Below are 24599 nucleotides of genomic sequence, written 5' to 3'. Positions count from 1 at the left end.
GATCTTATTACTTCTTAGAAGAAAACTGACTTTGGAATAGCAGAACTTTTAGTATATAACCAATCCCTTAACAAGGTCTCTACTAAGTAAGTCGAGCTGCCTAATAAAAAGCCTGAGCAAAATAGCTGCTGATAAGAAGTCAGTTCATAAACTACCATTTAGTTTGAACTAAAAACCATCAGGACTCCATACTATGAACAGCCATACTCTATTATGTAAGTACCATATGCTTAGCAGCTTTATGCCTGCAATTTAACACAGGGAAAAAAAAAGACTATTTCCAACACAACTGAAGCCACAGAGACACTGAAGCTCCAAGATGCCATTCCTATGTCTAAGATTGAAGCTGATGTAATTACAGAGACCCACTCACTGGTGGAGGCACACTGCAAACTGGAAGGTGCTGCCCACTGAAAACCACTGAGCACCCTGGGACCTGCTGCGTGTTGCAGGCTGGGATGTGCTGGCCTGTGCAGAGTGGTATCCCATGCGGAGCCACTGTTGTCACTGTGTATGAGACAGGAACTGTGCCCTGATGGATCTGCAGCAAAAGGAAAAAAAAAAATTAATAACTTACTGTGAACTCTTACCAGTGTTGTACAGCACAATAACTAAGATTTTACTACATACCAGAAAAAAAATATATTCACAGTGAAGGTGTAGAAGGAGGCATATGCTTGTAATTTCTGTTCATTAAAATATTCTTCTCAATGGGACATTACTTATTGATCAGCAGTTTCTGGGAAAGGCCAAGAGGGATCTCTCAGCGTAAAATTTTAAAACTTCAAAGGCACCTTAGAGTCACTCAGAAGCACCTTGGACTCTGTTAAGCCTGCCCCTCCACATACTAAGGTTAGTCCTGGCAAAATAAGGCAGTAACTCCTACATAAAAGCTAATCTACAAGTAGCTAAAGAATCATTTCAACTCTTGAAGGGACTGATTCAATAATAATTCACACACTTGTACCTTTAAAAAACAATAAAATTGTGTCCATTTTCTTTCTTCCGAGAGACAAATCTTTTGATTCACTCTTAGACCAACACTCAAGCTAAGTCTCATAACCTAAATGTAACAGAACAGCTAACCTGAAAGCTGTAAAGAAAACATAACTATGGGATAGCAGATCCTAAGTACCCACATTTATATTAGGAAATAGACCCACGTAACCCCATTTTCCAGCTAGTGACAGGCCCTAGAATTTAAGATCCAAAGGTCTTCTGGACTTACAAACTACTTGGGTTTTTTTTGTCTTTGGTTTTAAAAAACACTAAATAAGAAATCTCTGATGCTCTAATAAAACTGCTCCCATGTCAGGGAGCACAGATTAATAAAAATTAATTATTTCAAGGAAGCTCCCTTTTCCTTCATAATCTGCTAAGATGGAACCTGCTTCCTTAAAATCAAACAAGTAAGATCAGCTCATTAGGAAGCTGAGAATGAATAGACAGCTAACCTACTGAACTGGTAGTGTGCAGTCAGACACAGAGGCCAAAACAGAACACAGATCACAAACAGAACTCAAAATCTCAACCTGTATATCACCAATGACAGAAACCAGTCTCAGGAAAGACACTGAATTTGACGCAGTTCTGCCTTATGTACAAAAGTTGGGTATACAGTGCAATGCTGGGTGTGATTTTGAAATGTTTACTGCTCAGAGTAATAAAAAACAACTTCTCAAAATGGTCATGTTCCTGAAGTATAAAAACATCACCATGGAAGACCTCAGTTTGTATGGGAACACTAACATCTGATCACAGACAGTGCTTGGAAGTTAGAGGCAGTGGGATGGAACAACTGTTTATCCAGACTTATCATGGTGTAATCTTGCAATATAAAGCAAGAGCACGATTTGAATTTTTGAGATGCTGCAGCAGTAAATTGTTCATCAAAATGTAAGGTTGTGAGATGGCTACAATGGCGTTAGCTTCCAGCCTTGCACTTGGTCCCAAATGGAAATACTTCCTTATTGAAAACTCTGCACACATAATACAACACACCAGTGGTATGCAGCTGCACTGAATGCAAACCAGTTTTTAAGCAGGGATGTTAGAGTTGCATTTCTATGCATGTGCAGTTTTAGAAGTGGACATCCGGAAAACCAGTTCTATTTCCCAGTTCATGACTATGTAGCAACTAATGTACTTGTGTTGCAGCCTGCTGATGTAACAAACAACAACAAACGACATAGGACAACTTCTTTTACAGGTCCTCAGTTCATGAATTCTATACCAATTGCTGTTACAGAGAGTAATTATTAACTTTCTGGACTGACCACACATCTCATTTTTTCATGTTATTTAAGGAGGCGCTGATTATGCTTGGATGGCTAATTTGGTTATGTGACAATACTATCATGAGTTCTGCTGTCATGTAGGCACCAAATATAGGCATTGTGAATTCTACTTCTAAGTAATGTATTTTAACTATTTAAAGACTTCTAAGCTAAGGAGAGGTACTGCATATGAAACAATACATTCTTAAATATCATATCACATATTTATCCCATTAAATTAACTTCAGAAGCAAAACAACTTCATTTCAAAGGTTTGAGCCAGAGGCTTACAGAATTGTGGCAATACATGCATTGACAAATGGTTAAATAAAAAAGTCTGGGCTTTATTTTTGTTTTTTTTTCACTGCCTACTGCAGCATTCCATACACCAATAATGTTCAACATATTCAAATGCTCTGTAAAAAGGCAAATAGAATTTAGTGTTATGTGACTTTCATTGCCAACTAATTTGGGGAGGAGAGGGATCTTGAAGATTTGGGGGAAAAAAAAAGCAACAATCCCCCTCACACACATCTTCAACACCTTTCTGTTTGTACTCTAAAACTCCTACCTGATCATGAATGTCAACCATCACTGCATTCTGCTGTGGTGGGTGAGCAGCTGGGTGCAACATACGAGGAGATACATTTGGTGGGTGAAAGGCTCGGGGCTCTTCTATTGCTTGCTGCTGTCCATAGGAGAGATGGTGATAGTTTTCATCCTGGCTAACGGAATTATGTCTAGACAAACGATCTCTCCTTGCTCTCTGACGTCGAACAGGAGGACTGGAAATGTATTAAAAAAATTAGAGATTATATAAACGACACATATCCTTAATAACTAAAACCACAAGAGAACTGTGTATCAATAAAACTTGTACACTGGAAAATTTTACTAGAACAGCTTTATTAGATTGGGATAAAACTTCTTACTGACAAAACTGCTAAAAGCATTAGAGATGACACTTTCTTCAGCATAAATGTGCTTAATGGAGCATAGCTTAACGCTGTAAAGGAAATCAGGGAAAGAAATCTTACATAAATATTAACCAGTTAAAAAAAGGCACTTGGACTGCCAAAACAAGTGCTCAAGAGTCAAAATAGCAAACTTAAAGAGATTCCCATGTATTTATTCTAGGTAAAAATCCTTCATTGCACGATCACAGATTTCCCCAGGGTCCTTGCTCCAACCATGCCACAGAATGGTTGCTCACTTAGTGATGACAGACAAAGCAGCAGACTCCTCTGAAGAAACAAATGATTTTTTCAGCTCTCACATGTTCCATACATAACTGAGTGCCTCACAAAAGTCTCTCCAGAAGATTCCAGGAAATAGTGCTTGTGGTAATCTTTCTTTTCAGAGTTGTGTAGATTGATCTAGACCAGAGCACTCACTTTTTTGGAGCTACTGATCTACAAGCATAGGATTTGATTATGTCTTCTTATGTAACTGTGTGTATGTTCTAAGCAGAGCTGCTACTATCTTGAGCCAAGACTTCTGTAAATAAGACCAGTGGTTCAGGTTTAACACTCAGAAAATGCTGCACACACAAATAACAAACTCACTATTAGAAGTTTTGATCAAGTCACTTCTCATTTATTTGGAAGGAGAAAGAACTGAAAACACAAAACCATCCTCCAGTACTTTCAATACATGCCTTTCAATCTCCACAACACATAAATCACAGGCCCTAGAGGCAAGAGCAAATTAAAGCTACATGAGGCGAAATGGGTTTCCTACTTATGGAACAGGCTGAAGGAACCAAACTGCAGAAAAGAGGTAAGAAGGGTCTGTGACCATTAGAACATGCCCTCTCCAACAGTGTGTGGAAGAGAACTTAAAGATTCTTCGCTCTCACTATTCCTATTGCTATTAACAAATAAATATCAAATAAACCTGAAACCTGTTGGCAAATCCCAGACATTTCTCAAGAGTCCAACTTTTGTGCTGCATGAAACAGATGTACTCTGGGGAATCAGGAATGTACTAGCAGCTATTCAGATGCTACTGTGACTGTATGATACAATGTCTCAAGCCCTACTTCTCAGGGATGTTATGCCATTATTGCCTTTCTTAGAACCCAAATAAATGCTAATTCACAACAGGTCAGAGGGAAGGCATTGTGCCAAATTGTAACACATCATTCTTAAAACAAACAAAAAAAACCCAACCAAACAAAAAAATGCACAGCCTTCTTTATCTTTACAAATTACTGTGTCAGAACATACAAGGTGTGTTTTCTTCTAAGCACTAAGAACCTAAATTTACAGTCTCACTAATGTATTTGTCTTAATTCCAGTCTCCTTTCCTAGCATTTTTGTTACATTCTCCATCTCTGTACTACTAGTATGATACATCTGTCACATTCTCATTAGATAAAACTGGTATATATGATTTCTAACCAGAGAGCTATTAATGCAAAAGATGTTCTGTTTTTTGGAGTACTAAGATTGCTTTAAAGTTGCTATTTCCTGCTATGTAACAAATGCTCTAAATACTTTAACATAAAATGTCTATGCAAGGAATTTTGCTGCAGGACAACAAAGGAACAAAGCTGCAGGAACAAAGTAAAGTTGCAAAGACAGCTCCAATGCTTTGGAAGAAGAAGAACAGAAATTCTCTGTCTGCCACGAGCATTTAGACAAGGCAGCTTCTCATAAAACTACTCTTACCCCTCCCTGTCTTTGTTACAAGGTCTGTTAGGCTTTACTTTTCTATAAACCAATAATTAGGAGAAAGCATAGCCAGAAAAAGGTGGCAAAACTTTTAGAGTATTTTTTAAATGGATGGAGTATCATTCTCTGGAAAAAGGAAAACTGGACTTTTCATATGCACAGTTGTAAAGAAAATATACTTTTCATTCAGCAAAACTCGGAGCATCCGGATACATAGATCTACATGCTTCCTGAATTATTGGAAATTACTTCAGAAGAATTGTCAAGACATGGGTCTAAACTACTAGTTAACATCAGTAATGAACTTGTGCTTGAAGTCTTACAAAAAATATCCACAAAAACCTCCTCTGCTTCCACTTGCACAGTATAAACATGGTAATGCCCAGTTAAAAGAAAGAGACAACAAAGTGGTGAAAAAAATGCAGGAATTCCTACCCTCATGTAGGAACAGCCATCAAACGGTATCCATAACTGCAGTGTTAATACTTGCAGCTCTTACTATCTTCTAACAAGGGTGATTTTTTTTCAGTAACACATTCTTAAATCTCGTTACTTTAGAATTACATTCAAGACAAGGAGGAAACGAAGCACAGATGAAAGGTGAGGCACATCCCATTCATACCCTTCATCCCACAGTATATCTAAACTGTCTAGATTCAGCTCTCTGGCATTTAGATTGTTAAGCACTCTACTTACTCTCCACAACATGTTAATAACATTATAAACAAACCTGTGTAGGCCGGCTGGACACCAAACAAAAATGGCCAAATGCAGAACATTCTAGGCATCTCAGCTCAAACCATTTTAAGGTTAAAAAAAAACCTGTTGACCAAATGCCCCTGTAGAGCATCCTTGTACCAGACTGTACAAAACGCCTAGTCTTCTGTCTTTTCAGTAACTCTTCAAGTTCACAATTCACCCCCTTTCTTAAGTTTGACAAGCTGTTTTGAGAGCTGTGTATTTTGAATGCCACTGACTGAAAGCTTTCAGATTCATGGACTTGAAGTAAAGACACAAAACTAGCACGTTTTAAAGTCTCTTGCCTCAAAACTACCCCTGACTGATCACGGTTGACAAATTCTGTTGTGGGGTCAACACCAGTTACATATTTCTTAAGTCTAATATTTTATATTCATGAAAAAGCACAGACAAATTTTAGTACAAACCAAGGCACAATATTTCTCAGAAGGAAAGAGAGGGACAGTGTGTTTTAACTTGCATTAGATGACTCAGCATTTCTGAGGTAGAATGTGACGAAATTAAAGTTTGTGGTTTGGGTAATTAGTTTAACTAGAATAGTAAAAAATAAAACCACTAGTCTGTGGTTTTATGCTTTCCTATACTAACATCTTTCCAGGCCCCAGTTCAACCTGGCCATCCAAATATCTACTCCTCCATAAGCAATGGAACTTCTTCCAAAATCTCTACTATGTGAATCACCCACCTCAGCAACCATTTGACACTATGCTAACCCTCACCTTTATTTAGACTATTTTTATGTACGAAAATAATTGTGACTGCAGTGAAAATTATGGTACTAAATCAATAACTCTCAATATCGTTATAAGTACCATGATGAGAAAGATTTTTCCTTGCATTTTTCTAAATGCTTATTACTCCAGTGCAGAGTGAAAGAGAATCAGGCTCATAATTCAAAATGTTAATGAGCACTCCTTTCCCCAAGTTGACTGTTCACACAAATTACAGGATGATGCACCAACCTGAATTACTTCCAGTAACTTTTGTTACAACTGTAATAACTTATAGCTCAAAGAAAATGTTAACACGTTTACCATATATTACCTAGTCAGTGCTCCCTAAAATACATCTGCCTTGAGCTGAAGTCAGGAAGAATAAGAAATTGTTTCCCGATCTACAAAGTTTGCTTACCTCCTCCTGTTTCGTGCGGGTGTGTTACATCGTTCCCCTGAGAAGTGGTGTGGGTTAGTCCGAGCCAAAGAAGGCTGCCTATTTGATGTCATCTCCCATGGTCGCATTGGTGGTGATGCGGCTGGTGATGCTGCTGTGTAGTCAAAAACTGAATGGGAAAGGCGTTGTCGCTTTGGACTAGGACTGTCTTCACTCTATGCCGGTGAAAACAAAACAAAACAAAACAAAACCCACTTCCAGATGAGTGAATTACAATCCATACTTCAGTATTGCTGTGCAGCTAGCATTAGGAATGACTTACTGAAGACCGCACTAAAACACCATTAAATTAAACACCTGCAAGTAGTTACCTATTTATTATCTTTGTAACAGATTTGTGATGGCTCTCTAAGCTCTGAAAGAATTACTACTAAATTATATTTTAGCAGCATTAAAAGATAAAAATTCTAACATCCATGTAGAACCAAAGCTATACCAGAAAAGAGAACAACATGAAGAAAATGTTTCCCTCCTGCCCTAGAATTTATAGGCTACAGAATCATAAAAAGATGTATAAGCACAGTCTTCAAAACAATAGAATCCACACTTGTCACTAAGCAGATGTCATACATAGCTTGCAGTCTGCATTGCATCCCTTTCCTATCAGGTCTATACTTACATAGCTAATCAGACATTTGCTGTGTACTGCAGCCTATTTTAATTCTGCTAGCTCAGCACAGAGGTGCTTCTCCTTCTACTTATTAGTATAATAATTGTCATTCAAAAGTACTTACACATAAACTGAAAAAAAAAACCCTGATCACCAATCTCGGGTTAAGTCTGCGTACTTAACTAAAATTCTGCAGGGACTACATAATGCCTAAAGTTTTCAGTGCTAATGATATGAAGGCCATTCACTTCCAAGTAATGTTCTGCCCGTTGGTTCCAAACACAAGTGACTACCTCTCCTTTTCACTATATGTCCATGTTATTGACTCATTAAATGGAGATGTTATTCTTCTCAAAAGTTCCCACAGATGTCTCTGAATCCAGCAGCAAACACAGTAAACATCCCTCCCCTTCACCCTACTATTCTGTCAAAATTGTAACACATCATGCTGTTAACAAGCATAACAACTGAAAATATAGAAAAATATAACTGAATACACAAAACCTAAAAGCAACACATGAACTACCATAGCGGATCCATCCTTCAGTCTGAACATCACATAGACTTCTCTGACAGAACACTCCTGGTGCAAGCCAAATCATAGTGTTTTGCTGCTCTCCAGCTTGCTCACTCACTCCACCACTTCCATTTCAGTCTACCACAGCATTATTTCAATTAACTAAAAATGACCCCAAATTCGCATTTAATTGTAGATGGCTGGCACAGAGAAAACTGAACTTGTCTGCAATGGCTTTGTATTCCTAAACTGCCCCTCTCAGAGCCTGGTAATCCACAGATTGTTAGAGGTCTTATTTTAGATTTACTTGTAGACTAGATTATGGACCTCTTCTGGTTCTTAGATTTACAAAGGCCTTTCACATTCTGAACACTATCCGTGCTTCTTGGTGGGTTAGTATTGACATACAGCATGTGCTCCAGTGTTTTTTCCAGTGCAAGCACTGGAAAAAATTTTAACACTTAAAAATTTTAACACTTAAAATTTTGTCCAGGTGTTTAAGAGAAAAAACGTATTTTTCCTCTCTTTTGACTTGTGGCCATTTTTACTAAATTTCATTTCTTTTCAGCCCTGTGCTTTCAAATACTTTAACATAAATTGCAGTTTTCCCCTACTATACCTCACCTCAGGCAGTCACTAGTAATGATTAAGGAACAGAAAAAGGTCACAAACAACAACAAAAGAAACCACCAAAAAACTACCAGAAGCATAAATATGAAGTAAATGGGGGTGTCTGTTTTCAATTCTACATCTGATGGTTTCCTTAGGGAAACAGGACAATGATTCATGTATCTGTTTGTTGCTCAATCTCTTTTGAACTCCTTAACCAACTCCACTTGAATTTTATAGAGGAAAATAAGTCAAAAGACAGGTATGCACCTGAAGGTTCATGAAAGCAGATGTTCAAGCAAAGCATGACTCTTCCAGAAGGTTGCCTGCCCTTAGGAGCTCAACACCAAAAAAATTGGAAGAAATACCTGAGAAATGCCTTGAGAGCAAAGCTTCTGTGAAAACATGTATTTTGTTAGATTTCAGAGAACCTTGCCAAAGGACAAATCATAAAGAAACAATGCTACATTTGTTCTACCATTCAGAGTTGCTTATTTAATCTGTTTTTCTGTTGTGATAGAACGAATCAGAGAAGGATGATTTGTGGGCCAAGTTGGAGCTTTCAGGATGGGAGAATTTTATACATCATGATGACTGAAGTTTATTCAAAGAGAAACACAAGTAATAAAAATGCAGGTAAATAACGTATGCTGGGGTCTTGCGAGTGCAAAAGGAAAAGTCAAATGAAGGAAGGAAACACTGGGTTTAGTGAAGCTGGCAGAAAAGGTGACACTAAAATAACAAAGTAACCGCTGCTGTCCTGCCAAATTCTATACCTGCTTTTAGCTGGGGATCTCCCACTGCTACTGCCCTAAGTTAAGCAGGCACCATTCTCAAGCATTAACACTAATACACCCTGCCCTGTAGTAAGCAGTCTACTTTGGGAAAACAGTTCAGATTATTTTTCCTTTTCTGTGTGGAGTGCACCACTTCAAAGACAGTGGAGAAGCAAACTTCTAAGTAGTCAGCCTTCATCATCACTCCAAATCACTAACTCATGCAGCTATTTCAAACTTCATAATAAGTTTTAATTGCTCTCTGCACTAACCAACAGTATTTTCACTCAATAGGGTAGGGTTACCTACCAGTCCAGGCAACTGGTACCAGGCAACTGGTAGTCGCCATCACAGAAACATGGTGGGATGACTTGCATGACTGCAGTGCTTGTAATGGATGGCTACAAACTCTTGAGAAAGGATAGGCAAGGAAGGAGAGGCAGTGGGGTGGCCCGTATGTCAGGGAGTGTTATAAATATCTAGAACTCAATGATGGTGACAATAGGGTTGAGTGTTTATGGGTAAGAATTAGCACGAGGGCCAACAAGGCAGATATCACAGTGGGAGTCTGTTACAGACCATCCAACCAGGATGAAGAGGCAGACAAAATACTCTATAAGCAGCTGGGAGAAGTCTCACAATCGCTAGCCCTTGTCCTCATAGGGGACTTCAACTTACCAGATATCTGCTGGGAACACAATACAACAGAGAGGGAACAGTCTAGGAGTGTGGAGTGGAGTCTGGAGTGTGTTGAGGATAATTTCTTGACACAGCTGGTGAGGGAGCTGACTAGGGAAGGTGTCCTGCTGGATCTGTTATTTGTAAACAGAGAAGGACTTGCGGTTGGAGGCTGTCTTGGGCATAGTGATCATGAAATTATAGTTTTCGATTCCTGGAGAAGCAAGAAGGGTGGTCAGCACAACTGCCACTTTGGACTTCTGAAGGGCAGACCAGTCTTTTTAGGAGCCTGATTGACAAAGTCCCCTGGGAGGCAGTCCTGAAGGGCAAAGGAGTGCAGGAAGGCTGGATGTTTTTCAAGAAGGAAGTCTCAAATTTGCAGGAGCAGGCAGTCCTCGTATGCAGTAAAACAAGCTATCGGGGAAAAAGACCAGCCTGGCTGAACAGAGAGCCATAGTTGCAACTCAGGGGAAAAAGGAAAATTTATGGCCTTTGGAAGAAGGAGCCAGCCACCCATGAGGACTATGTAGGGAGAAAATTAGAAGGGCCAAAGCCCAACTAGAACTTAATCTGGCTTCTGATGTTCAGGACAATAAAAAATGTTTCTATAAATACATTAACAATAAAAGGAGGACTAAGGATAATGTCTATCCTTTAGCAGATGGGGGCAGAAACATAGCGACAAAGGATGAGGAAAAGGCTGAAGTACTTAATTCGTGCTTTGCCTTAGTCTTCACTAGTAGGTCCAGTTGTTCCCTCACTGTTGCAGTAAAATTGACATTAACTAGGAAAATCAAATGTAAAATGCAATTGAAGCAGCGAAGGAAACCTGCTCAAGTCCTCTATACTGCCCCAACCCTATTGAATTATTTACCTAATTAAAATAGAGAAATAGTAGCTAGACATGGTTTATCTATGATTCAGTTAAGGAACTAACCACCAGACAATGTAGCATTGTTGATAGGCAGGGTATTCCTGTCAAGAGTGATGAACCGTAGGCCTGGTCAGCAAACCGAGAAAACCACTCGGAACTACCAAGATCAGAGGAGAAGTAGGTAAAAGGTAATTTAGGCAGGGGGAGATGGCAACCACTGACTCATTGACCACCTACCCACATGATACCACTTACTCAAAAGAGAACAATCGAAGAAGACAGAGCCTGTGCACTAAGTTACATAGGAAGCAAAGAAATCTCTACCAATCATTAAAGAGGACAATGAATAAGTATTGTTTGAATATGTAATAATCAATGTATAAAAATGGAGATTTTTGAAACTAAGGTGTGCTCCTGTTTTGGGACGAGCATCCTATTTCCATGCATTAATGGAATAAACTTGGAAATACCTCTGCTCTCTGTGTTGCTTGCACACTGAGTAAAGTACCCAGATTTGGCACAAATCAGTGCCCAGCCCCCCGAGCCAGTAGACGAAGGTGGGAGCAGAATGAAGCCCCCATAATCCAAGGGGAAATGGTGAGTGACCTGCTACAGCACTCAGACACACACAAGTCTATGGGGTCGGGTAGAATCTACCCAAGGGTACTGAGGGAGCTGGCAGAAGTGCTTATGAAGACACCTTCCATCATTTATCAGCAGTCCTGGATAACTCAGGAGGTCCCAGCTGACTGAAGGTTAGCAAACATGACACCCATCCACAAGAAGGGCCAGAAAGAGGACCTGGGGAAATAGAGGCCTGTCAGTCTGACCTCAGTGCTGAGGAAGGTTGTGGAGGAGATCATCCTGAGTGCAATTACATGGCACATGCAGGACAACCACGTGATCAGGCCCAGTCAGCATAGGTTCATGAAAGGAAAGTCTTGCTTGACAAACCTGATCTCCTACAACAAGGTGACCCGCTTAGTGGATGAGCGAAAGGCTGCACATGTTGTTTACCTGGACTTTAGAAAAGTGTTTGACACTGTTTCCCACTGCATGCTCCTGGAGAAACTGGCTGGTCATGGCTTGGATGGGTGTACTCTTTGCTCAGTAAAAAACTGTCTGGTTGGCCAGACCCCAAAAGTGGTGGTAAATGTAGTCAAATCGAGTTGGCGGCCAGTCACAAGTGGTGTTCCCCAGGACTCGGTATTGGGGCCTGTTCTGTTTAATATCTTTATCAACAACCTGGACGAGGGGATTGAGTGCACCCTCAGTGTTTGCAGACGGCACAAAGTTAGATGGGAGCGCTGATCTGCTTGAGGATAAAGTGGCCGTGCAGAGGGATTTGGACAGGCTGGATCAATGGGCCGAGGTTCAACAAGGCCAAGTACTGGATCCTTCGCTTGGATCATAACAACCCTGTGCAGTGCTACAGGCTTGGGGAAGTGTGGCTGCAAAGATGCCCAGCAGAAAAGGACCTGGTGGTGTTGGTCAACAACTGGCTGAATATGAGCCAGCAGTGCGTCCAGGTGGCCAAAAAGGCCAATAGTATCCTGGCTTGTATCGGAAATAGTGTGGCCAGCAGGACTGGGGAAGTGATTGCGTCCCTGTACTCGGCACTGGTGAGGCCCCACCTCAAATACTGTGTTCAGTTTTGGGCCCCTCACTACAAAAAAGACATTGAGGTGCTGGAGCGTGTCTAGAGAAGGGCAAGAAAGCTGGTGAGGGCTCTACAGAACAAGTTATACAAGGAGCGGCTGAAGGAACTGGGGTTGTTTAGTCTGGAGAAAAGTAGGCTGAGGGGAGACCCTATCACTTTCTACAACTACCTAAAAGGAGGTTGTAGCGAGGTGAGAGTAGGTCTCTTCTCCCAAGTAACAAGCAACAAGACAAGAGGAAGCGGCCTCAAGTTACACCAGGGGAGGTTTACATTGGATATTAGGAAAAATTTCTTCACTGAAAGGCTTATCAAACATTAGAACAGGCTGCCCAGCGAAGCGCTTGAATCACCATCCCTGGAGGTATTTAAAAGATGTGTAGACAAGATACTTAGGAACATGGCTTAGTGGTGGTTTTGGCAGTGCTAGGTTGATGGTTGGACTCAATGGTCTTAAAGGTCCCTTCCAACCTAGATGATTCTATGACTGTAAACTAGCAGCTGCATGTTTCCTTTTCATGAATGCATACTGAGAAGGTAATGATTTTTCCCGTTATATGAACTGGTGAACATAAAAATTTATACGCATTTTTGAAATTTCACTATAGACATCTAATGGGCTAACAAACTGAGTGTTTTGCATATCCTACCTGCAAAAGACTTATACAGTCCAACAACAGTGATCTGAGTTACAACCCAAAGTTTCTAATACTCTGATCATACCTACATTAATAGTAAATTCTTGGGCTGAACAGACAGTTGTGACTTATTCATAGTCCACGACCAAGCTCATTTAAAGTATATTATATAGCTCAGTTCTAGTAAGCTCTGGACGAACTGTGCCCCATTACCCTAGAACCATGACAAAGAAAGTCACTTATGTGACTGGATGGAGTCATCAAGGTCCAAATGGTCTTCTGACCATTACTGTCTTCTTCCATCTCACCCCCAGAAAGCAGCAGAGGCGGAAGTTTAACTTAGGTGTGGCATTACAAGGTAAAGTGTACAAGCCAGTTCAGTGCAGAGCTGTATTTAACGAGTGCAAGTGTGAGGTCCTGCACCTGGGGAGGAAGAATGCAAAGCACCAGTATAGGTTAGGGGCAGACCTGCTGGGAAGTAGCTCGGAGGAGAAGGATCTGGGGGTTGTGGTAGACAGTAAATTATCCATAAGCCAGCAATGTGCCCTTGTTGCCAAAAAGGCCAATGGAATCCTGGGCTGCATAGGGAAGAGTGTGGCCAGTAGGTCGAAGGAAGTCATTCTCCCCCTCTACTCTGCACTGGTGAGGCCACAACTGGAATACTGTGTTTAGTTTTGGGCTCCCCAGTTCAAGAGGGACAGGGAACTGCTAGAGCGAGTCCAGCGAAGGGCAACTAAGATGATTAAGGGCTTGGAGCATCTGCCTTATGAGGAAAGGCTGAGAGAGCTGGGACTCTTTAGCCTGGAGAAGAGAAGGCTGAGGGGAGACCTTATTATGGCATACAAGTATCTGAAGGGTGGGATGAAGGAGGATGGAGCCAGGCTCTTTTCAATGGTTCCAAGTGACAGGACGAGGGGTAATGGGCACAAGTTAGAACATGGGATGTTCCGTTCAAATACACGGAAAACCTTCTTTATGATGAGGGTGACAGAGCACTGGAACAGGCTGCCCAGGGAGGTTGTGGAGTCCCCTTCTCTGGAGATTTTCAAGACCCCCCTGGATGCAGTCCTGAGTAATGTGCTCTAGGCAATCCTGCTTTAGCAGGGGAGTTGGACTAGATGATCTCTAGAGGTCCCTTCCAACTCTGAAAACTCTGTGATTCCATGAAATTGTTCCTCTTGAAAGTGCACTGTGTAATGTAGTTGAGATTGTCACCAGGTGCACCACATAATGTCCTGCATAATATGTTTTTTTCCAGTGTCTTAACCATTCACCTAATCTGTCAATACCTTCAACAATGAAGAAATATGAAAGACGTCACCTCTTCAACAATCTGTCCCTTGCAAAAAATTATGAGCCCATCAACTAGCCCTAATGGAAACTAGCCAATGTCTAAAAAAAAATAATCTATTGCCATACCTTTTATGACAAAAAGTTAATGTCTGGTAAAGGGTGAAGACAGAAGTGGTTATTCCCACTGAGGAAAAGGTAAGTAAAATTCAACTGTTACATACTGTAATAAACACATGCTTACTGACCAATGACAAAAGTGTACACGCAATTATAAACTAATCCACGATAGGTATTAGACAGAGGTCTGGTCTTTACTGTAGTCTGTGTATCAGAGAAGTGGGAACACAAATCAAGCTGCAAAGAACACCGGAGTCTTGTTTCCAAATATGTTTTATTTCTGCTGCAAGAACAGCAGTGTAATTCCACAGAATCATTATACATTAATTCTCCTGTTAAAAGTCCTCTGCATAAAACTTAACTCACAGACTAAGAGGATTTTCTGTATTTGTCTAGGATTTGCAAGAATCTTTTAAGCTACCAAAAACCAAAACACGCTGATTGGTTTTTTACCTCTTTTATAGAGCAATAATAAAATGAATAGATAAAGTAAATGCAACTAATATTCCACATCTACATTTCAGTAAACAAGTAATACTCTGTTCTTCTCAAAATCTTACCTAAAACATCACTCAGAAGCAGTTCACACATAACTTTTTTTGTGGACTGTTAGCTCAGTAATATGCCATAACCAATGGGATATACTATAAGAATTGTGTCTGACACGCCAGAAGGCTGTGCTGCTTTACAGCGTGACCTGGACAGGCTGGAGAGTTGGGCAGAGAGAAACCTAATGAAATTCAACAAGGGTAAATGTAGGGTACTGCATCTGGGGAGGAATAACCCCACGCATCAGTACAGGTTGGGGGCTGACCTCCTGGAGAGCAGCTCTGTGGAAAGGGACCTGGGAGTCCTGGTGGACAACAGGATGACCATGAGCCAGCAATGTGCCCTGGCGGCCAAGAGAGCCAATGGCATCCTGGGGTACATCAAAAAGAGTGTGGCCGGCAGGCGGAGGGAGGTCATCCTCCCCCTCTACTCTGCCCTGGTGAGGCTACATCTGGAGTACTGCGTCCAGTTCTGGGCTCCCCAGTTCAAGAAAGACAGGGATCTGCTGGAGACGGTCCAGCAAAGGGCTACGAAGATGATTAGGGGATTAGAACATCTGTCATATAAGGAAAAGCTGAGGAACTTGGGTCTCTTCAGTCTAGAGAAAAGAAGAATGAGGGGGGATCTTATTAATGCTTTCAAATACTTAAAGGGAGGATGCCAGAGGGATGGGAGGAGTCTTTTTTCAGTGGTGCCCATTGATAGGATGAGGGGTAATGGGCACAAGCTTGAACATAGAAAGTTCCATCTTAACATGAGGAGGAACTTCTTCACTTTGAGGGTAGTGGAGTACTGGAACAGCCTGCCCAGAGAGGCTGTGGAGTCCCCCACTCTGCAGACATTCAAAACCCTTCTGGATGCTGTCCTGTGCAACCTGTTATAGGTGACCCTGCTCTGGCAGGGGGGTTGGACTAGATGATCTCCAGAGGTCCCTTCCAACCCTGACTATTCTGTGATTCTGTGACTACCTACTCAGATATTTTGACAGCCACAACCACCACAGTAACTGATTTCCTCAAACTTCCAGCTTTCACTACTTCAAGTCTTGAAACACGGCACAGGCTATATAGGTACACATAGAGTGATGTAATGGACTGTTTTTATCAATTACCTATATGAACCCTCAGAAAAGTAAGTGTACAATGATGCCCACAGATGTTTCCACATTAAAAAGTTGTGAATAATAAAGGTGGATTTTTTTTGAGGAAGCAAGCTTCATAATAAAACCATTTATTTAGAAGATGCAAAGGAACAGATGTATAAAAACAACCTGAGACAGACATGCACCACCTCATGAAAAAACATCTTTGAAAAATCAATGCTAGCACACTGGTACTACACCTTGGCAGTATTAAACAAGAATTGTAATTTTCAAAGGCTTTGCTTTAGAAATCTACAAAGTTTTCCTGCATTCTGAATCAAAGCCCATAAGAGAAGCAGAAAACTGTATAAAAATATTCTCTACATTTCAATTTCTACATTAATGATAAAAAGTAACTAATATGTATTATTATGAACAAGGAAATACCATTTTATCTGTCAGCTTCTGTGTGCGTGACTGGGGTACTTATTAGAAGACTGCTTTTACCCACCTACAATTGCATTTCACCCACCCTTAATGTGTGAAAAAGTTAGGTTCAATCTGATAGCAAATGAAGGACAACATATGCCACAAAAGCTGAAGCATTAATTACACCATCTTTCTCTATGTACTGCCAGGCACCAAAGACAAAGTAGATTCCTTTAAAAGAGAAATTAATCTCAGGTCTGCTTTCCCCAGTCCTTGCCCACAGTCTGCCAACCATTTACAAAAAGCCAGCTATCTACATCTGCAAGTAAATTTTGGTTAAACACTAAAACACTATCACAGAAACACTGCCTATTATGTCATTTCCAGAGTTAAGCCATCAGCTTAAAATTATCAGTCCCCTCAAATGCACTTTTAAAAAGCACTGTTTCCTCTGCCCACTCCAAAAATAATATTTCCTTCCCACATTTGGTCCACATATGTATTAATTCGGTAAGAAATAAGGAAGTACAATGGAGAAAGAAACTTGTAGTTAAAAATGAGTAACAAACAAGAGTAGTTATTTGTATTACTTGCTGTACCAGTGTATTGACAAGTCATCACTGCTAACACATCTCATGATTTTTCACCACGGTGACAGAGTTTTTGATCTCCTGCATATTGAAAACTGTGAATATAAACATCAGATGCCAAAGCAATAAAAGAAGCAAATCTCCTCTTTGAACAGCAAGGAAAAGAAACTTAAGGGATGTTATGTGAGAAGTAAGCACCTCCTCTTGGCCCAGGAATTCCACCTGCCCAGTCCGGTGTGCCCAGGGAGCAGGGTGGTGGTGGTGTTTCCATCCCAGGCTGAGGATCACGGCTTCTGCCTTCCTGTTTAGAGACCCAATCAGCAGTAACCAGTTTTCAGATTCAATGAGTAGTAAAACTGAGCATCTATCCCAGAGACAAAGAACACACAGGGGATTGACAGGCCTGGTGACGCACGCTGCCACAGACAAGGCACAGCCCTCAACAGCACCCACATACAGGACACACGCAAGCACAAGGACAGACAGCCAAGTCCCCTCCTTCTTGTGGTCCAACAGACAGGAGGTCACTAGTGTTGCATATACATGACACTCTCCAGGTTCACAAGCACACACCCATTTATGGATATCTCAAGTACCACCACGGCCTCTTTGCTCACGCAGCACCCCTGCCCCAATCCTGGACCCCCTTACCCAACCCAGAGGTCCCCGACTCACTGGCTGGTCCAGCTTGGTGCTCACTGCAGACACACAGAACTCAACACACTCATCCCACAGGCATGCCACACGTACAGGTTCCCCAAAATCCCAGCATGGACCCTCAGTCTGCTGACACCCCAGTCTGGTCCCAACATCCCCCTGCTTGCCCCCCCTACTCCCAACTCCAGCTTGAAGATGGCCAGCAGATACAAACACACACATACACACTCTGCCCCATGCACAACACGTCTGGGGAAGAAACAGACACTCATTCCCCACCAGCAGCTGGCACCAGGCACACGGGCTGTGACCTGCTGTTCCACTCCTGCCACTGACACTAAGACCCTCAATCAGTCCGGTCCCCCTAGTAGTTGGCTTTAGGGACACACACCCTTCCTGCTCCAGGGGCTGGTAGCAGAGACACTCACTCACCCCAGTAGCTGGTACTTAGAACCCACTTGCTCCAGTAACTGACATACACCAGGGTTCCCACATCCCTGGTCTGATTCCAGTAGCTGGTATCCAGTCCACTCACACCCGTCCACCCCCAGTATCTGGCACTATAGATACAGAATCTGCAGGAAACCAACAAGATAAACCAGAGAGCTACAGCCCTCCAAACCCTTACATCAAGGCTTCTACTCACTTCCATTGCTGGCACCTCAGACCTGGTGATGCCTACACCTCCAGTGAGACTCCAGTTGCTGGCCTAGTCTCCACTTAAGCTGGTCTCACTTAGTCCCTGCAGCACTCAGACACATGGGATAGAGAGGGAGATTATGCAGAGAGGTAGTTAATAAGAGATCTAATAAAATAGGACAGACTGCAGCAATCAGGCACAGGGCTCAGCCAGTCAAGTGTAAAGATGGGCCACAGTTTACACATGATTGGCCCTTTTTCTGTCTGGCCCCATTTTGTCTCTCCCCAACTCCCTTCCCCTGCACACTGCCTCCTCGGCTGGCATAGTCCCACTGAATCCCTCCAACATCCTGGACCCTCAGGTTTGCATCCTTATCAGTCACAAAGTCCTTGTTTGCATGCAGTTTCTCGATAGCCCATGGGTTAGCGTGACTGACCATGTTTGTTTCTTGTCTTTGTTTCCATTAAGTTTGTCTGGCAGGTTTGTGCATCTGTATGTTTTGTTTATGGCTTCCCCCTTTTCCTTACAATCCCATTTGATAAGGTCTTTGATTAAATAATCTCACTGAAATAAACACTCCCACATTCCACATCACCTCATCAACTAGTGACAGACCAGTTTTGGTCCTTGTTACTGCCTCCCTTACTTTTTTTCCCAGCCAGGTTTGTGTATCAGAATGTTCCTGTTTATCCCCCCTTTTCATATTATCCCCTTTTGGCACTGAAAAGGTTCTTGACCAGACACACTTAAACTTATGATCTCTCCTTCCACATACCATTACAGAAATCACACAACTCTTCCACTAATGATACACAGAAAAATTATAAGGATACTGACAGACACTACAGTCCATGAAAAGTGAGATGAAGACTACCTCCGAAAACACTAAAAACTAAGGAGAATATGGAAAAAATCAACAGCCCCTTACCCCTTGCCCTAAACAAGAATATTTAACAAAAATTAAAAGGGTGGTGTAGGGCATGAGAAGACTTTGTTATGGTAAACCAGGATAGTTTACCTCCCCCATCCGAGTATGTAGAGTCCCAAGCACATCTTATCTTGATGTTACAGTAACCCAGGATAGTTTGCTTCCCCCTACATCTGCACCTACTTCTGCACTGGTGCTAACAAGAGTGGCCAGCTGCAGATCTCAGAATTTGGAAAACAGTATTTGCATTACATCAGTGAGTGCACTAATGAGCAATACAGGACATTGCATATATATGACGTTAATCAACACAAGTTGTATTATCCACCCCTACAGTGCTTTCCCTTGAGCTTCACTCCTGAGCAGGGCTCCACTGTGTCGGGTCCCTGTTTGATTAGCACTGGTGTCCCGGGGCTCCCACTGTGGCAATGCTAGGCTTTTGTTAAAGCCAAAGCTTTCACTTGCCAAGTGTTGTGCCTTGCCCCTGAGGGATCTGCACTTTTTTGCGTAACAGTGGGGAAAAAAGAAACAGGAAGAAAAAAGTTTGTTCATATTAAATTGTAAGCCAACAGATTAAAAGCTCTTGGGGTTTATACATAAAGCTTGATATTTCCTTTAAATATAGTTTTAAAAATTCTAGCTCTAAATAAATATAGAAAGGAGCTACTAAAAGGAAGTAAATATGTGCAAATACTTTAAGAACCCTGTGCCACAAGTGGCAAAAAAAGTTACAAATTTTATTTAAAGATGGACTATTTCCAAGCCTAACTGCTGTACTTTTTGCAAGACAAAATAAACAAAGATTATCCAGTTGGACCCAGGGCTGCACCAAAGGACTTGTCTAGATATAAAGATTTGCCAGCAGAATCATACTGCAAAGACAGACAGTTTTTACTGGCAAAACCACTTTAGAGGCACTTTAGCTGACAGAATAAACATCAGCAATAAGAATCTTTTGCCAGTATAACTGGGTTTGCCCAAAGAATTTTGCTGGCTTGGTCGCATTGGTTAATGTAGTCATCTTTTTCATCCTGCCGTGTGCGAGTTCAGCTAGAGCACAAAACACTGCTTGCTCAACTTCTGCAGTGTTAAACAGGATTTGAAACATCTGCTTCAGCCCACCACCATTCACATCACCATTTTACCTTTTCTCACGAATTAGAGAATGTCTGGAACAGACACCATGACTTCCCTGGTAAGAACTGGAAAATTTTATGGCTGTTGATAATAAGCACAATCCGGTACAATGAAGTGGTAAAGTGGACATAAAGTGGGTACATGGTGAGAAAAATAAAAATTCTAATATTGCTGTCCACACCCTGCATCCTCCAGGCACCGAATATAAACCCTAGAATGTAACCACTCAAGACAACTGCTTTAAACAATGCATCAGATCTTTTTTAAGTCACATTCAGATTTTACTTAAAAATATCAGAAAAACATTAATATTCAGAGCCCTTTCTTGCTAGACAAGCTTTGATTTCAGAGTTGTGATCAAGAGACAACTTGTAAATATGGCTGGCTGGGCACATACAAGACAAATTCCTGATGAAGGAACAACAAGGTAATCTGAACTTGGTCTAATGAAAAATTGGCAAAGAAATCTGAAAGCTGGCTCAAACAAATCAGGTGGTGGAAAGGAAGACTGAAATGAGCCAATTCTTGGGGTAGGTCCAAAAGTCCTACAAGATAGCATCTGAAGTACTGCGTCCAGTTCTGGGCTCCCCAGAACGAGAGAGAGACAGGGACATACTGGAAAAAGTCCAACAACAGGCAAGAATTATTAGGCACCTCTCCTATGCGGAAAGGTGAAGAAACATGGACTGTTTAGCCTGAGAAGGCTGAGGGGGGAACTCATCAATGCATACAGATACCTGAAGGGAGGCTGCAAAGAGGACGGAGCCAGACCCTTTTCAGTGATGCCCAGTGACAGGACGAGAGGCAATGGGCACAAACTGAAACACAGGAGGCTCTGTGTGAAAATGAGGAAACACTTCTTTACTCTGTGAGGGTGACTGAGCACTGGCACAGGTTGCCTAGAGAGGTGGTGGAGTGTCCCTCCTTGGAGAAATTCAAAACTGTCTGGATACAGTCCTGGGCACCTGGCTCTAGGTGGCCCTGCTTGAGCAGGAGGGCTGGACCGGATGACCTCCAAGAGATCCCTTCCAAACTCGGCCAGACTGTGATTCTGCAACAGCACAAAGGAAAGCAGTACCTGATTTTCACTCCATGCTAAACACTAGGCTTATAGAAGTGTTCTCCTGTGAAAGAAGCAAAGTGTAATTCAAACAGAACTTTTGGGGTAGAGCTCCAAGAGCTACCCTTGAGACATAAAGGAGCCTTGTAAGCATATAAGCTTCCCCTCTGAACACCAGACACATCTGAATATTTAAAATGCATTTCTCTCTGCAGTTCAGAACTGACTGTCAAGGATTAAGAAAATCAATATGGAACTAGTACTTGGAATAAAAATTCCACAAATAGAGATCAAGAAACGCTAAGCATAACACTAACTGTTCCTATGGCTATAGCAAAATGTACAGAAACAAAGTAGTTCAGAAGAAACCTCTCTTAGCATCCTCTCTCTGGGATGAGGGAGAAAATATTCTGTATTTCAATTCCAAGAGACAGAAGAGTCCTTAGCAAGGCACATCATTCTGAAAGGAAGCTTAAAATGTTTTCTCCAACTTGCTTTGGAATTACCACCATGTGCTAAGAAAAAAACCCACCTACTAACTCCTTCTTAAAATGGAAACCAATCTACAACAACGTCAGGTTACCAGTATATAATTTGCAGTACCAGGTTTACCAATATCAGGTTTCTTAATAATTTCAGTGAATTAAAGAGCCCTTCGGATAGTGAAACAGCAAAAAATCAGAGTATTCAGTAAAAGGAACACAATTTGTAACAGAAGAGCAACACTATCAAACATGGTCTAAAGAGGATGTAATTCCATCTAATTTTTTTGTGTTTCAAAGTGATGATGGTATATATCAATTAGACTGTTTCTGTATTTAACATCTGTATCAAAAACACTCATCAGTAATCCTTCTGGGCCATCCATGATTGACTCACAGGCAATAGGATTAATTCATTATTTACTGACAGTGAGCACAATGGCCAACATTGTTCTTCAGCAACCAGAACTGACAACGAATGTGAGTGTTTCTGCAAAAGATCCGAGGCATGCAATAGCAAATCACATACCAGTAGCATAGTATATATTCCACCAAACGCACCTCTTAATTTTACTTATGATCAAAACATATTAATAACCTGAATATTTAATTTGTTGTTTATTTGATATCAGGCTGACAGTAATTTCCAGGGTTTTCTCTGTATTAGTTCCTTCTCTGAAATGCAATTCTCATTTAATCGGATGTTTATGATATGTAAGAAACAACTTTAAGAGAAAGCTAAGCCTAAACTGCCTAAGTTTCACACAACAAATATTTTAAACAGTCTTAAGAATTTGATTCTTAGGTGTCTATTTCTCATACCCAATGCTGGAATAGCTCTTTGCTGCATGTGAATTTAAAACACACAAAACCATCAAAAAAGTAAAAATCTTAGCATCCTATTTGGCACACTGCAGCACTCTCAATAGCAACAGCCACCAAATTGTGTTTAATAGGACTACACATTTCTTATTCTCAAGTTCTACTGCTCATACAAAAGGGACTGTGCAACCCATACATCACATCTGAAGCATCTCCTTTTCTAATACTGAAGCAGGTTTAAGAATCAGGGAAACACACAGCCATCTCAAAGTTCTTCAAATTGAATTTTATTAGTATTGCTTGCAGTACCCGCTGCATGCAAACAAGAATCCTTTGAAATATGAAAAAAATTTGCAATTATTTTTCAGATAAATGAATTAAAGCAATTTCAATGCTGCTAGACTCACAAAAAAAGACAGTAAGTATTTTTGTATCACATCAAGGTGTTTTTTCCAAATACAAATCATTACCTCTCATAATCCAAAACACCAGTCAAACTTCCATAACAGAAAAAAACCTCAGCTATACATCCTTCTCTATTAAAGAAAAACGTTGCTGGAAAAATACTAATTTTACCTTAAAATCCCAATTTATGGTCTCAGTTTTGAACTCAATTTTGTCAGTGGTGTGGGTGATAACAAGTGGAAAACAATTTGTGCTGTTTCTGCAGATGTTTCCTGCAGTTAACATGCACTATAATAGTAAGCAAAACCTGTTACATGTATTTAGTACCTCACTGAATATTTGTAAGCTTTCTTTCTTAAAACTGGAAAGTTTTAAAATTAAGCAACAAATAGTACTAGTATCTCCTAAGATTTTTATTTTTAGTTTGTAATTTCCCAGCAGTTCATCTCCAAATTGCCTACAAAGATCTGAGTTAACCTGTCCATGTTTTGACATCACCATCACCTAAAACAATAAAGTGCCATTTCAGGAGACAGCCCTAACAGCAACTTCTTAGCACATACAGAGTCCTAAATTCCTATTGTAGTATGTAAACAAAATGGAAAATAAATTTTTAATTAAAATCACAAATGTGTAGCTACAGAAAGAGGGCTGATTTCCCTATACACAAGGCTGAAACATTAAACTTTGGATGTGTACCATTGTTCATTGCTATAAAAAAATTAATTCAAAAGTCAAAATATACTGAAAATGATGTCAGGGCAAGACAAAAGTGGTGAAATCTAGACAAGGTGTTCAGATACAGTCACATTTCAAAAAGATCAAGTTTTCAATTTTAAAAATAATCCTGCTCTTCTAGCTGATGGAACAAGGAGCTTAAAGAGAAGTCTGGTTCAAAGCTGTCTTCATACCAAAGCCTTCTCTATATATAGTTTGAATGTACAGTATGTATTCACTGTTGACTTTTTCATTCAGGCACATGCAACTAACACAACTGAAAGTTTGGCTTCCTTGGGTAAAAAAAAAAAAAATGGCTGGATGGCTGAGCCCAAAGACTGGCAGTGAATGCAGTTAAATCCAATTGGCAGCTGGTCACAAGTGGTGTTCCCCAGGACTCGGTATTGGGGCCTGTTCTGTTTAATTCGAGTTCACTTCCAGTACACCCTGAGT

General features: G+C 40.9%; 1 protein-coding gene across 1 annotated transcript in view; it reads right to left on the bottom strand.

The window, feature by feature from the left end:
• Positions 1-24599, bottom strand: part of RNF38 (ring finger protein 38) — a gene marked incomplete at its 5' end in the record, with an annotated part of 123308 nt that overhangs the window by 23986 nt on the left and 74723 nt on the right. Inside the window, 3 exons of the mRNA XM_082497622.1 lie at positions 374-541; positions 2848-3061; positions 6842-7035. Of these exons, the coding sequence (XP_082353748.1) occupies positions 374-541; positions 2848-3061; positions 6842-7035 (576 nt within the window). The remainder of the gene's footprint in view (positions 1-373; positions 542-2847; positions 3062-6841; positions 7036-24599) is intronic.

Source organism: Vanellus vanellus (assembly GCF_965231255.1).
Source record: "Vanellus vanellus genome assembly, chromosome: Z".
NCBI lineage: Eukaryota > Metazoa > Chordata > Aves > Charadriiformes > Charadriidae > Vanellus > Vanellus vanellus.
The sequence above is the reverse complement of the archived record's forward strand: the minus strand, read 5'-3'. Positions and strand labels throughout refer to the sequence as shown.